At 37.7% G+C, this 13546-nt stretch overlaps 2 protein-coding genes across 3 annotated transcripts; one reads left to right on the top strand and one right to left on the bottom strand.

Moving 5' to 3' along the window:
* Positions 1–102: 102 nt before the first annotated feature.
* Positions 103–5095, bottom strand: LOC111461700 (protein PHR1-LIKE 1-like). Its single transcript, XM_023105316.1, has 8 exons — positions 4769–5095; positions 3916–4500; positions 2774–2969; positions 2606–2682; positions 2481–2520; positions 2297–2354; positions 919–988; positions 103–797 (listed from the first exon to the last, which is right to left on the bottom strand). Exons 2-8 carry the CDS (start codon positions 4468–4470, stop codon positions 474–476), a joined length of 1320 nt encoding a protein of 439 aa, XP_022961084.1. The 5' UTR covers positions 4471–4500; positions 4769–5095; the 3' UTR covers positions 103–473.
* Positions 5096–9229: 4134 nt separating this feature from the next.
* On the top strand, positions 9230–12822 carry LOC111461801 (kelch repeat-containing protein At3g27220-like). Of its 2 annotated transcripts, none has more exons than XM_023105460.1 (7): positions 9230–9588; positions 9698–9874; positions 10430–10659; positions 11458–11628; positions 11785–11890; positions 12101–12307; positions 12405–12822. In XM_023105460.1, exons 1-7 carry the CDS (start codon positions 9370–9372, stop codon positions 12567–12569), a joined length of 1275 nt encoding a protein of 424 aa, XP_022961228.1. In that variant the 5' UTR covers positions 9230–9369; the 3' UTR covers positions 12570–12822. The 2 variants fall into 2 exon arrangements, with proteins under 2 accessions (XP_022961228.1, XP_022961229.1); XM_023105461.1 differs by having other exon boundaries at positions 9429–9584; positions 9696–9874; positions 12405–12802.
* Positions 12823–13546: the final 724 nt, after the last annotated feature.

Raw genomic sequence — 13546 nt, 5'->3', positions numbered from 1 at the left:
GCAACAAGCGAACATGTATGCAAGGGCGACATGTATGGCGAACAAATTTAGTTTTCACATGAGTTATGTCTAATAAATTTGTGAACGTATGGAATACTGTTCATTAAACCAAAAGTGGAGTATATATTTTTCCCACTTACAAATATTTATTACCTAACAAATGAGAAAAAAGTAAAAACAACAATATTTTGTCCGAAGTTCGATAGCAAGTCAAACCCGAAACCCGAACCAAGATCGAGACTCGAGACAATGCATAAAATGGAGAGAGTGTGAAGATCACAATCCACTAAGGCCAATAATCTTATACACAATTAGTTGGGAGAGCTCCTAAGTCAATTGCCAAATGGCTTCCCACCTTGATAATAAAGGAAGAAGCCAATTGTTTCCAATTGTACTGCAAGGATTGGTATACACTTATATTCTCCCTGGTTTCAGAGCTCCATCAATGAACATCTTGACTCCGAAACAGACTGCTATAAAGCTGTTGCATCCGATTTAGCTCGTTTTGTGTCTGGGGAAGAAGAGTTACCTTCACTCAATTCGATCGCTTCTCTTTCATGTGCCTTCTGCTTCCTACTTGCAGCAGGCGAACCATCTTCTTCTCGAGCGTTCTCCGTGGTCATACCAGCTGCAACATGACCTTGTTCTGAATTTTCGGGTTGATCATTAGGACGAGGCATGTTCTCGAGGATCGATGATGAGGTCTTTAGTTTGCTTTCCATCTTTCGTTGTTGCTCAAACATCTCCTGTAGGTACTTACCTTGTTCTTCAATTCGTAATTGTAAATTCCTTTGGATCTGCATAAGTTTACAGAATAAGAATATTTAGAGAACTCCAGGCAAAAACCGACTTTGACTGAACGAGAAACCGACTTCGACTCAAACGTAATGAACCTTCAAAAGCAAACAAAATACAGACCTCGAGTTGTTCATGGAGCCGCTTCTGAACCTCTATTTGCAAACGCAAAGCTTCAGTTATCCCCATACTCCTGAATTGTGTACAAAAGAGTTCAGCACTAAAAGACCATTCCCCAAAATTTATGTTCAGAATTTAAGTTTCCAAACATAATAAGCATGGGATTTGATTATTTACTACACAGTAACATCATTTTTTGTGTAGAAGAAATGAAAAATAACCACTGAAGCTTGTTTCTTTAGTAAGCATACAGTATGCAATCTTATGATATCAGAAAATTTAGCTACAAAATGTCATAGCTAGCTCAGAGAGTTGATTTAAACTTTAAAATAAAGAAATTGCCTCAGTTAATTTGTCTGGTGCTAGTTACTTTTTGGGTGCCTGATTTTACCACTTATTCAAGCTTAGACGAGGATGAACTTGAAAAATTCCGTATTATTATGTGAGATCTCACTTTTGTTGAAGAGGAGGACCTTAATAAGAATGTGGAAACTTCTCCCTAGCAAACGTGTTTTAAAACCTTGAGGGGAAGCCCGGAAGGGAAAGCCCAAAGAGGCAGTATCTGTTAGCGGTGGGCTTGTGCTGTTACAAATGGTATCAAAACTAGACACTGGGCGGTGTGCCAACGAGGATGTTGAGCTTTCAAGGAGGGTGGATTGTGAGATCCCACGTTGGTTGGAGAGGGGAACTAAGCATTCCTTATAAGGGTGTAAAAACCTCTCCCTAGCAGACGCGTTTTAAAATCTTGAGGGGAAGCCCGGAACGAAAAGTCCAAAGAGGACAATATCTGCTAGCGGTGGGCTTGGCGGTTACATGTTATTTGTCTTGATTACATCTATGAAACAAAAGTAGAGCCACTGAAATTAATTACAAATGACTTCCAGCCTTAATGGCATCACGGCTCAAGAGAAGGAAGAGGACTTTTATTAAACTGGTTTCATGGAAATGATCTGAAAACTGAGAAATAATAAAGAATTTGGGATGCTTCCACCGGTTTTAGACTAGTTACTTCTTCTTCTAAGTATTTTCCCTAGGGGATGGTAGAGATGTCCATAAGGCGGGGTGGGGATTTCCTGCAGGGAATTCACGGGAATGGGGTTCCTTGCGGGGATTTAGAGGGTAGGAATTGGGGGAAAACGGAAACAGTGAATATAATCTCATCCTCCGTCTAAACGGGGAATCCCCGCCCCGCGGGTTAAAATGGACATCTCTATTAGAAAACATGCCTTTCAAAAGTAGCAAAGAGAAAAACATCAAAACATGCTAAATGTTTCAAATTTTATGATTCAAACTCCGCACTCCCACTGTAAAAACGAATAAGCCAGAAGAAAATGCAGCCACACAAGAAAACATATATATTAGAAGGGAAAAAATTGCTTACGTTTTCAAGTCAAGAGACTTCATTTCCTCAATATGATTTATTTTTTTCCCTGAAGATCCTGAACAGAGGAAAAATGAATTCAACCATCGATCAGGCGGTTTTATGTTCAACAAAGATAACGACAACGATGATAAAGAAGGTAACGAAGTAAACGAACAAAGAGAAGGGAAACAGTCACCGATACCTTCTGATGACTCCGGTTTATATCTTGCGGTTCTATATTTCTGACATTTGGATCATAATAAAGCAAGACATTAGAAATAAGCATGCCGAGTAAAACCGTACAAGAATCGAAAAAATGCTGAGTACCTGTAGGTGGCTTTTGACATGATAAATGGTGAGGCCTTCAACATTCATAAGCTTTAAGACACCCTTAGGAGTTGCATCTGCCCATTAAACTATCGAGTTAGAGAAAAATTTGCAACTTTTCAAGCGTTCTTAAACAACGGTAAACACAGATGAAAGAAAGTAATATACTTTCGCTGCCGCCTAGTTTATTGACAGCTTCTACAAATGCCTCATGAAGCTCTGGTGTCCATCGCATCCGAGGTCGGTTAGTCGATGTTGAGAGTGAATTAGAAGAAACCAAATGAAACTCTGCTGTAGGTACAGAGTCAACTTGATTCGTTTGGTTCTGTGGAGCATGGAAACCAGCTGATGATGATTTGAGCAACTGTAAAATTTGCACCAAGAACTTTGGTAAAAAGTTGATGATTCTACATTTTTTGCAACAGAACAAGAATTTGAAGAAAGAAGATCGAAAATGGGTAGAACGAACGTCCATGTCGTTAACACCATTAACTAACATTATAAACTATAAGTTAGCCTGCCTTTAAACAATGACATACACATCTTGTACAAAAAGCAAAGCATTTCATAGGCATCATTCACCAAGAAGACACTCGAGCATTAAAAAACGAGTACTACACACATTATCTTAAAAAGGCCAATCATTCTAGCATTCATAACTCCAGTGGCTGTGTACTTTAACCAGAGACCAAGTTTTTCAAAGAAACGTCAAGGGCTTGATTGAACCGTACATCAGATTTTCACGTCATATGGCTCGTAATAAGTCATTGATCCTTTCTTTGTTTAGGTATACACTCCTCTCTTCCATTACATCTCATTGAATGATCAGAACCAGTTTAGTCACGTATTCATTTGTTTCAGGTTTTCGAGTACAGGTACTCTTCTAATGTCATTTGGAATGTGAGATCCCACATCGATTGGAGAGAGGAACGAGTGCCAGCAAGGACGCTGGGCCTCAAAAGGGGGAGGGTTGTGAGATCCCACGTCGGTTGGAGAGGGGAACGAAGCATTCTTTATAAGGGTGTGGAAGCCTCTCCCTAGCAGACGCGTTTTAAAAACCTTGAAGGGAAGCCCGAAAGGGAAAGCCCAAAAAGGACAATATCTGCTAGCGGTGGGCTTAGGCCGTTACATTGATATAGTTCCCTCTTTCTTTCTTTCCTTTGTTTATTCCCTTCCATCCTTCCTTTTTAAGTCTCATACATTTTATAGGCAGAATCTAACCTGTTTTTTGTTGAGCAAACATACCCACGAAGAGAAATACACTACGGAAGAGTAAGATCGGGCATAAAAAAACGAAAGAACAAACCAACCTCTGGTTTAGGATCACCTCCATTACCATCAGAAAAAATTTCATTCCAATTTGGCTCCAAAGCATCATCCACAGAAATAAACTGATCGGCCCAATCAGGCCAATCATTCCTCTTATCTTGTTCATCTGCCATTAACACACCAGCAATGCTTTGCGCTTGACCATTCTGGTCAGGAACATTCTCAGAAAAATCAAGCAAACCCTGAAGGGTATCATCACTCCAAGATGCATTATTCTCATTCAAGTTATTAGTCATCACTTCTGAATGGGAAGAATCTCGAGGACCCAACAACGGTTCATCATTAGCAGACGACGAAATGAACCGAGAAAACTCAGCATTTCTCTCTTGAGACAAAGGTTGAATCAACGGAAAACCATTTCGTAATCCAGAAGATGATGAAAACAAATGCCCAACAGTGCCAGAAACTAACGGAGGGGCCTGCCTGGGAATTGGATGTCTCATGGCTTCACTATGTGAAGAACCCTGACAAGAAACAGGCAATTTGGGATACTTTTCTTCAAATGGCTTAGGAAGAACTCGATAAGATGATGACATAACTTCAGAAGCCACCCTCTTCCCTTCACTCTGTAGTAGAGAAAAACATATATCCAAAAACAAAAACACAATTACACAGAATTTCATGACCTAATCAATCATACAATCATCGAAAGCTCGTTCTATATCACAAGAACTCAACACAAATAGATCAAGAACACAAATCCAGTACAAAATTAAAAGGGGGAAACCGATAGAAACGCAAAACAATCAATAAAATTACAACCCAGAAATGAAATCAGCAAAAGAACAGTTCAAAATCACAAAATCACAAAAGGGTTAAAACAGAATCACTTACCCTAGAGATCAAAACACAAGGAGGGTTCGAAATTTCAGAGGCAGTAGCAAAGATTTGGGTTCCGATGCGCTCGATGGCTTTGTCGATTTGCCGTCAACGAGATTACACAGACACTCGCACGGATTGTTCTCTCAGAGAGAAACGTATCGGGGTGTCTCTCTGTCTTCCATGATGAACAATTCACGAATCCAATTTCGACCCTCTGATCCTTTCTGGGCGCTGATTCAACACCGCTGATTCCACATCCGATTTCCCCATACACACAAATGATTGGGCGAAGGAATTTCTCGAAAAAGAAAATTGGCCTCTGCCACACTTCTTCTTGGCTTAATTGGATAGTGAACGGCCAATTCAGAGAAAAATGTTGAACCGAACACCGAACCGAACCACAATATAATGAACCGAATCATTTCCGTTGGATTATCCATTTTTTTAATTTTTAAAAAAATATTTAATAATTTTTTAATTTTGTGTTATATTCAACATTTTTTTAATTAATAGACCTACTAAAAATTATATAATACTCACATTTATATATATATATATATATATATATATAATTAAATTATCTCATCTATTTATTTTAATCCTTAATTTTTTTAAAAATAATAAAATTTTATTGGTACAAAATATTAAAAGGCATTTTAAATAATTATATTTATGAAATTTGTTGTAAATAAGTAAATTACAAAAATTTCTGACGTGTCATATTTATATATATATATATATATATTGAAAAAGAAAAACTTTTAACTTCCTATTTTGTCCTCGAAAGTTTCATATAAAATTTAAATTAAAGAAAAAAGAAAATGACAAAAAAGGAATATTAAAAGGCAAACAATATCCTTTTACAAAAAAAAAAAATTAAGGTTGATTGGCATGAACATGAAGTCTGTCGTTGACACGAGGAATAATTGGGCGCCACAATTTCCTCTCCTCGGTGATCGATTATTCAATTTAAATCATAAATGTTGGGTTGAGTTAGGTGTTTGTTCGTTTCAGTTGGGTTAAATTTTACCGAGTCGAGTCGTGGGTTGACAGTTGACTTTTGACTTTTTTTTTTGTTGGATTCGATTGACCTGAAAATAGTATCATGAAACGGGTAAATATTTGATGTTTGACTTTTGTGAGATTTTAAATAATTCTATTCGAGTCAATCGTCAACCCAACCAGCCTGAATTTTCGAGTTAGTCCAAAAGATTTTTTTAACACAATCGTGACACTCTTACTCCCATCGGAGGCATTCACTGAGAGCAGTGTTTAATACTTAGCCTCCAATTATCAATCTACACACTATTAGCCGTAGAATCTTCCTAGATTTCTTAGATTCGTAGTTTACGTTCTATTAAGCTCTCCACACTTTTCGTTATCGTTTTTGTACATGGGCGAGTGATTATCCTTAATGTTTTAACCATCGAGGAAAGTCAACCTATTACATTTGTGAGAACAAACTTACTACAATATTTCATTTGGCTAGCGTTTTAGATGTCAAATATAAAAGGTTTTTGAACGGTTATACAGTCAAAACCTCCGTGCCCTACAATATAATCAATTTGTTTTGGCTCTTACTTTTCTTCTCATACACGAAACTCAAATGGGTCAAGTGGATATGATAACAAACAAGGAAAGGTGAGTTGTCAAACATGCACCAAGGCTAACCACACTACTTTAGAATAGCTACCTAAAGTTGCTACCATCATCTTAGCCTAAGCTCATATGCATAGCATAACTCTTCAAACGTCCTTTTTTAGATAAAGGCACGGCGTCCCTGTATGGTAGACGACCGCATCGCAATCAAAGACCATGACACGTGTATAGACTAGTAGCATATTTAATTTCCTACCCTTAGGTTAGTAGGTTGTTGTACATTTCATGTTTTAAATTATTTATCATTATTGTTTTTTTATTTTATTTATGAATTATGTTTTGAACACGTAGGACCATGGCAGTGTTTTCAACGATGACCTTATGTTTTATGTTGAAACTATGAATTTAAAGATGACGTTTTAAGAGTTATATTCTGCATATGAGTGTAGGCTAAGATGATGTTAGCGAGTTTAGGTAGCTAAAATCTAGGGTCTGAAACATGAAATGAAATGCATATCAACTTATTCTGACCTAAGTCCAGGAAATTAAATATGCTACTAGCCTATGCACGTGTCATAGTCTCTGATGATGATGCATGCTAAAATGATGACGTAGATGATGATATTTCCTTGATATGACGTTGTTAGTGCCAACGAGGACTCTGGGCCCCGAAGGGGGGGGTGAATTGTGAGATCCCACGTCAGTTGGGGAGGATAACAAAACATTCTTTATAAGAGTGTGGAAACCTCTCCCTAGCACCCTAGAAGACATGTTTTAAAAACCTTGAGGAGAAGCCTGAAAGGGAAAGCCCAAAGAGAACAATATCTGCTAGTGTTGAGCTTGGGCCGTTACAAATGATATCAGAGTCGGACATCGAGTGATGTGCCAACGAGAAGGCTGAGCCCCAAAGGGGGGTGAACACGAGGCGGTGTGCCAACAAGAATGTTGGGTTCCCGAAAGGGTGGATTGGGAGGTCCCACATCGACTAGATCAAAAGGGAATGAGTGTCAGCGAGAATGATAGGCCCCGAAGAGGGGTGGATTGTGAGATCTCACATCGACTGGGGAGGATAACGAAACATTCTTTATAAGAATTTATTTGCTCTATAAATTAGATCTCCTAAACTTGCCTCATAAATTAAATATTTTAAAAACTAAATCGAGTAAAAGTCAAGTTTATTGACTCTTTGCTCGAGAGTTTTCAATTCATGCAACTCATGCATCTTTGCAAGTTTAACCTTTATTCAGCCGGGTGAAAATATCTGCATGTTGTTCTCCACTACAAATGAACTCCACAACAATTTATCGCTTCTTGACACAATCACAGATGAAGGTGGAAGCGAGTGTCGTATTTGTTGCACCCGTGAAATATCAAATTCATCATTAATGCAATTGCAGATTTGTTGTTGACAATGAGAGTTACCGACTTCAACTCACCTCTAGTCACTTTGCTCAACAAGTCTCTCAGCCACAATGTTAGCACAACACTGCAATTATTGTCATGAACTCGACCCCACAAGAAGATAGTGTCAAAACTCGAAGCTTCTAAGATTGTCAAATGATCGAGTTTTCGTTGAGACAAATTGTCATCCCTCCAATGTTTTTTCTATCGTCGATGTCTCCGACAAAATCACTATTAGTAAAATCGACTACTTCATCAGGTTCATGAAAACAACCCTACAACCCAATTGAGCCCTCTATTTTAAGGTTATGTTGTGTACTCTATTCGGGTTGCTCAAATCACCAACTCAACCAACTCAAAATTTCGAGTTAGTCCACGATATTTTTTCAAGACTGCTCAACCTAACTTGTATACAACCCTAATTTATACTCGGGATTGACATATAAATTTTTAAATTTTAACGTTTATAGCTCTACAACTCATGGGTAAATAATTAAGTAATAACTTCTAAAGCACAGGTAATTCATGGATTTAACTTGTACTATGTCCAAGTTAGGAAAAACATTATAGGCTTTGTTGTTATTATCTTTTATATATATATATATATATATATATATATATATATATATACTCAATAAGATTATTCAAATGACTCGAGAATTTGACCAATCTAAGACTACCCAACCCAACTCGGGTTAGGTTGAATGTTTAGAAAACCAAAAATTTCGATCAATTTGTAGGTTTACATTTTCTTGTCGAGTCAACCTAAACAATGTGAAAATAGGATTACAATTCAACCTCACCCTATTTTAATTTTAAGATTATTATGAAAATTAAGAATATTTGACGGTTATAATCGATATTAGTGACGAATGTTTAATATTTGAGTTTTATAAGATTTTAGTTATTAATGTAACACGTGTTAGATGAACACGACTAAGTTTAGGGCATGACTCTAATACTACAAAGAACTCCATGGAGTCATCGAAGGCATAGTAAAACATGACTAAGACTCCAAAAGAAAAGGAGTCGAGCCTCGATTAAGGGGAGGTGTTGGATGAAAGTCCTACCATCTCGATTGGTATGAGGCATTTTGGGGAAGCCCAAAACAAAGTCAGGAGAGCTTACGCTAAAAGTGGACAATATCATACCATGGTAGAGAGTCGTGTTCATTTAACATGCAGCGTGGAAACAACGGGTTGAGTTAATCGAATCACCAACTCAACCAACCCAAAATTTCGGTCTAGTCTAAAAGATGCTCGAGTACACCCTATTTAAAAATTTCAATATTACCTTCACAATTTTATAAATTTTGAAGTAAAAAAATCATTAAAAAAATGTTTAAATAGTAAAATATAATTTATTTTTAATATATAAAATATAAAAATAGTAATTTTGGAGTTTCCACAAAAAAAAGAAAAAAAAGAAATTAATTTCCACCGCTTTTCTTCGGCAGGAAAAAACTAGAAAGCTGTGTGCGGCAATTACGCAGAATCCCTTCCTTGCAAACCAGCGGTGGTCGACTTTTTGGTATTCAGAGCCTCTCTCTTTTTGCAAATCTTCTTCCTATTTCTACTTGGTTTCTTTCATGGATTCCACAATTTGGATGAGAAATGACCAGAAATCATCAAAAGAACGCTTCTTCTACCAAGAAATTAGTCTTTCTGATCACTTGTGCCGCTCTTCTCGGTGCCGCTCTCATTGCAGATGTGCTGTGGACGTCGTCTTCCTCTTTGTCTTCCTCCTACTTTTCTATTTCGTCAAATTGGGCGATCCGGAGACCTGAGGTTTTAGTTGTACCGGATTCATCCACTGACAATGCTACTACCCGGGTGAGGCTGCTCTATTGCATCTTTTCTTCTTGCGCGCGATTTTGTTGTTTGTTTATTTAGTTTTGGATTTTTGTTGGATTTAACTGATCTTGCGAAATCATGTTGTTAGGTTGATGAAAAGCAGATTGATTCTAGGAGATTCTTACCTGGAACTTACTTTGATTTACCTGCACCTGATTTAGAATGGGAGGAAATGCCGTCAGCACCTGTGCCTCGTCTTGATGGAGCCGCGATTCAGATTAAGAATATCTTTTACGTTTTTGCAGGATATGGAACCATCGATTATGTAAGTTTTTTTTTATTCCTAGTGTTTGTAGTGCATCTTTGATTGTGCATGTATGAGTTTATGTATTGATTGCTTTCGATTCAGTTATACACCATAATACGCCTATATGAGGAAGCAGTATTTTGTATCCTCGGGCTTTTCATCTAGGAGTAAAAGATCTTAGTGTCCGACATATTTCAGATTGTCGAAGTTCTAAAAAAGAAGAAACAGCATCTTATCTCCTCTTCTGCTTGTTGCTTGGATGAATCATGATTCGGTGTTGAAAGTGTCATCATATTTTCTCTACCTTCCTTCAAGTTTGTTAATATGGAAGTACGACACTATTGATTATTTTGTATCCTTGGCCTTTTCATCTAGTAGTAAAAGATTTGGTGTCCAACATATTTCAGATTCTCTTGAAGTTCTTAAAAAGAAGAAATGGCATCTTATTTCCTCTTCTGCTTGCTGCTTAGATGAATCATGATTCGGTGTTGAAAGTGTCATCATATTTGCTCTACCTTCAAGTTTGTTAATATGGAAGTAAGACACTATTGATGTTATTGTTCTTTTTGGTAGGTGCATTCTCACGTTGACATGTTTAATTTCACTGATAATACATGGATCGGGAAGTTTGACATGCCAAAAGAGATGGGAAATTCACATTTAGGAGTGGCAACTGATGGTAGATACATTTATGTGATATCAGGACAATATGGACCCCAATGCAGAGGGCCTACAGCCCGAACATTTGTGCTCGACACTGAAACGAAGAAATGGAACAGCATGCCCCCACTACCTGCTCCTAGGTATGCTGTGAGCCGTCTTGTTATTCCTACATAAGTTTATATGCTTTTTCCGGGCAAAAAAATTATTTTATATGATCTTGTTGGTTAGTTCCTTGCTTAATGATTATATCTTTTTATCCATATATGTGCTTTACTCATCACAACCTAACTACATAATGGAAATTTGGGGCATGAAGTGTGTGTTAGTGCAAAAATATATATATTATAAAGGCTTGGTTTGTAGATTTAAGGTTGTGCAAAAAATGGGTTTCACAAGTTTACATTTAGGTGATCTAAGTTTATGTTGTTCGTGTGATTGTCATACCAATATCTTAGGATAATCATATTCGCATATTAGTTATAAGCATTCTTAACTCCGAGTTACATAAAGCTAACTATGAGTCAAACTCCCCTGAATGTTGCGATGAGCTTCATATTTTGTATAAACTTAAATGTAGGAAGAAAAGAATAGGAGCGAACTATTAAACTAGTGAGCAGAAGAATTGATTAATTTCTTTGGAGGTTGGGCATCCAAACATTACCTATATGGGGTTGGGCCTTTTCCTTGTTTAAATGTGTAGTTGGAAGAGTAGAGAATGCAGAAAATAGAAAACAACTTGAGATTGCAGATCAAAGTTACTAGACTTGCAAGATCCTGATTGAATTTACGTCCCGGCAGCTGCCATGACAATTGGTTGTTGTTCTGAGATCTTTATCTGCACAGAAGAACATGTTTTCGTAATGTGAACTTTAAGAAAATGTTTTGTAAGATCTGAGATCTTTATCAAGTCCAAAGTTTTTTAACACAACAATTTGCAGATATGCCCCAGCAACGCAATTATGGAGAGGAAGACTCCATGTGATGGGTGGTAGCAAGGAGAATCGCCACACACCTGGACTGGAACACTGGAGCATTGCCGTAAAAGATGGAAAAGTATTGGACGATAAGTGGCGGACTGAAATACCCATACCCCGTGGAGGACCACACAGGTCTTGCGACACCCTCTGTTCGTTTTAATAAAATATTCATTCACAAACGAGACAATTTAGTCATTCAAAGTTGCAATCCATAATAAAAAGATGTTTTAGGCAATCGAAATATTTGGAAATTGTTCCTCTAACATATTCCATTTTGACATTCTCCAGGGCTTGTGTTGTGGCCAATGATCGGCTTTTTGTGATCGGTGGTCAAGAAGGCGACTTCATGGCCAAACCCGGTTCGCCTATTTTTAAGTGCTCCCGTAGGTTTGAGGTATATTTCGATTTTAGCACAAGAGTTTGTTGCCGAGTTGTATTTGGATTGCTGATAAGCTGGCTTATCATGTTAAATGCATGTAGGTCAGATTTTACATTATCAGGATGCCATAACACAGACAGACATACATCTCATTTCTTTGAGTGTTCTCCTTTTGTTCACTTAGCATCAGTAGGTTATGTTGATCCTACTTTTTCTTGTTTCCAGGTTGTTTATGGTGATGTTTACATGCTGGATGATGAAATGAAATGGAAAACACTAACTCCAATGCCAAAACCCGATTCTCATATTGAGTGTGCTTGGGTTATTGTCAATAATTCTCTAATCATCGCCGGGGGTACAACGGAAAAGCACCCGATTACCAAACGGATGATCTTGGTCGGAGAGGTCTTCCGATTTGATCTGGATACACTGGTATGAACTTGTCTATCTTCGAGTAAAGCCCTCTTTAAACAATTTCGTACGTTGCGTTGATCACGTTTTTCTTTTTTTGTTCCCCCAACAAATGAAGACTTGGTCAGTGATTGGAAAGCTCCCATACCGCATAAAAACGACGCTAGCTGGTTTTTGGGATGGATACTTGTACTTCACCTCCGGACAGCGAGACCGAGGACCCGATAACCCACAGCCAAGGAAGGTCGTAGCTGATATGTGGAGAACGAAGTTAAAAATTTAAGGGTATGGTACTTGGTTGGTTTAAATTTTGTTATCAATGCCTTCTACAGTTAGCTTTTTTGGCCTAGGTAATTGTTATTGTTTACATGATTTCGCATGAAGGGGGGGTAGTATTTGATCGATCTGTGATCAAAGAACATGAACACTGGCCTGTACAATGCTTGAATTATAGCCTTTGTGGCTTCGAATCTGTAAATCAAATGTCTTGAATATGTGCTCATCTGTTATTGTTAATGCTGTTGAAGCTTTTATTATACATTGTTGATAAAAATTTGAGTTAATTAGGATGTATCAGCAAGCAATCAGTTAATTTGTTCACAATCTTTAATTTCGAACTAAGTCTTCCAACCCGACCCAATTCGAATTATAAGGGTTGGGTATGGTTTAAAAGGATTTTGGATTTGGGTTGAGTTCATTTTTTGGAACTTGATCAGGTTCGGATTTAAATTTTAAATTATTGGGACAGCCTGACCCAACTCGCAACGTAGCCTGCTTATGAGTCATGTTGTTTGACCTTGCCACGTGGCGAATATGCACTCTTCATGGTGTGACTTTCTCTCTCGCTTCTTCGAGACTGAATTAATTATTGTAATGATGATTATCTATCTCATTGTCTCTCTACTCTTCATCGTTCGTCTTCTCTGTTGATGTCGTTCTCATTTCATAGAGGACGTCGATGTCGCTCGTCAATCACCTTTTTATTTCTCCATCAAACTCTCTTCTCAATTCCCGTGTCTCCGCTCGACGTCGTCGCTGACTGTCTCTCCGCTTGACTTTTCGTTCTATTTCCGTTGGAGTTCTACACTCTTTGTTTCTTGTCGAACTTTTCCGCTCAGCGGTAGGATGTTTCTCCACCTCTTGTCTCTTCTCAATTTGGAACCATCCGAACCCAGCTTAAAAATAAAGGGTAACTTAAAAATAAAGGGTTGGATTGGGTTCTATTCTTAAAGTTTTGAGGACATTTAATTAAACGGTTCC

Source organism: Cucurbita moschata, unplaced genomic scaffold (assembly GCF_002738365.1).
Source record: "Cucurbita moschata cultivar Rifu unplaced genomic scaffold, Cmos_1.0 Cmo_Scf00025, whole genome shotgun sequence".
NCBI classification, from domain to species: Eukaryota; Viridiplantae; Streptophyta; class Magnoliopsida; order Cucurbitales; family Cucurbitaceae; genus Cucurbita; species Cucurbita moschata.
Note: the sequence above shows the minus strand (reverse complement) of the source record. Positions and strands in the feature narration are given on the sequence as shown.

Excerpts from the sequence above, each read along its gene's own strand:
- LOC111461700 (XM_023105316.1), bottom strand. The coding sequence starts at position 4,470 with ATGTCATCATCTTATCGAGTTCTTCCTAAGCCATTTGAAGAAAAGTAT. Across the intron at positions 2,970-3,915 it reads GAGGTGATCCTAAACCAGAG|TTGCTCAAATCATCATCAGC; the intron begins GTTGGTTTGTTC and ends CAAATTTTACAG. Across the intron at positions 2,355-2,480 it reads TAAACCGGAGTCATCAGAAG|GATCTTCAGGGAAAAAAATA; the intron begins GTATCGGTGACT and ends TCCTCTGTTCAG.
- LOC111461801 (XM_023105460.1), top strand. The coding sequence starts at position 9,370 with ATGACCAGAAATCATCAAAAGAACGCTTCTTCTACCAAGAAATTAGTC. Across the intron at positions 10,660-11,457 it reads CCCCCACTACCTGCTCCTAG|ATATGCCCCAGCAACGCAAT; the intron begins GTATGCTGTGAG and ends AACAATTTGCAG. Across the intron at positions 12,308-12,404 it reads GATTTGATCTGGATACACTG|ACTTGGTCAGTGATTGGAAA; the intron begins GTATGAACTTGT and ends CAACAAATGAAG.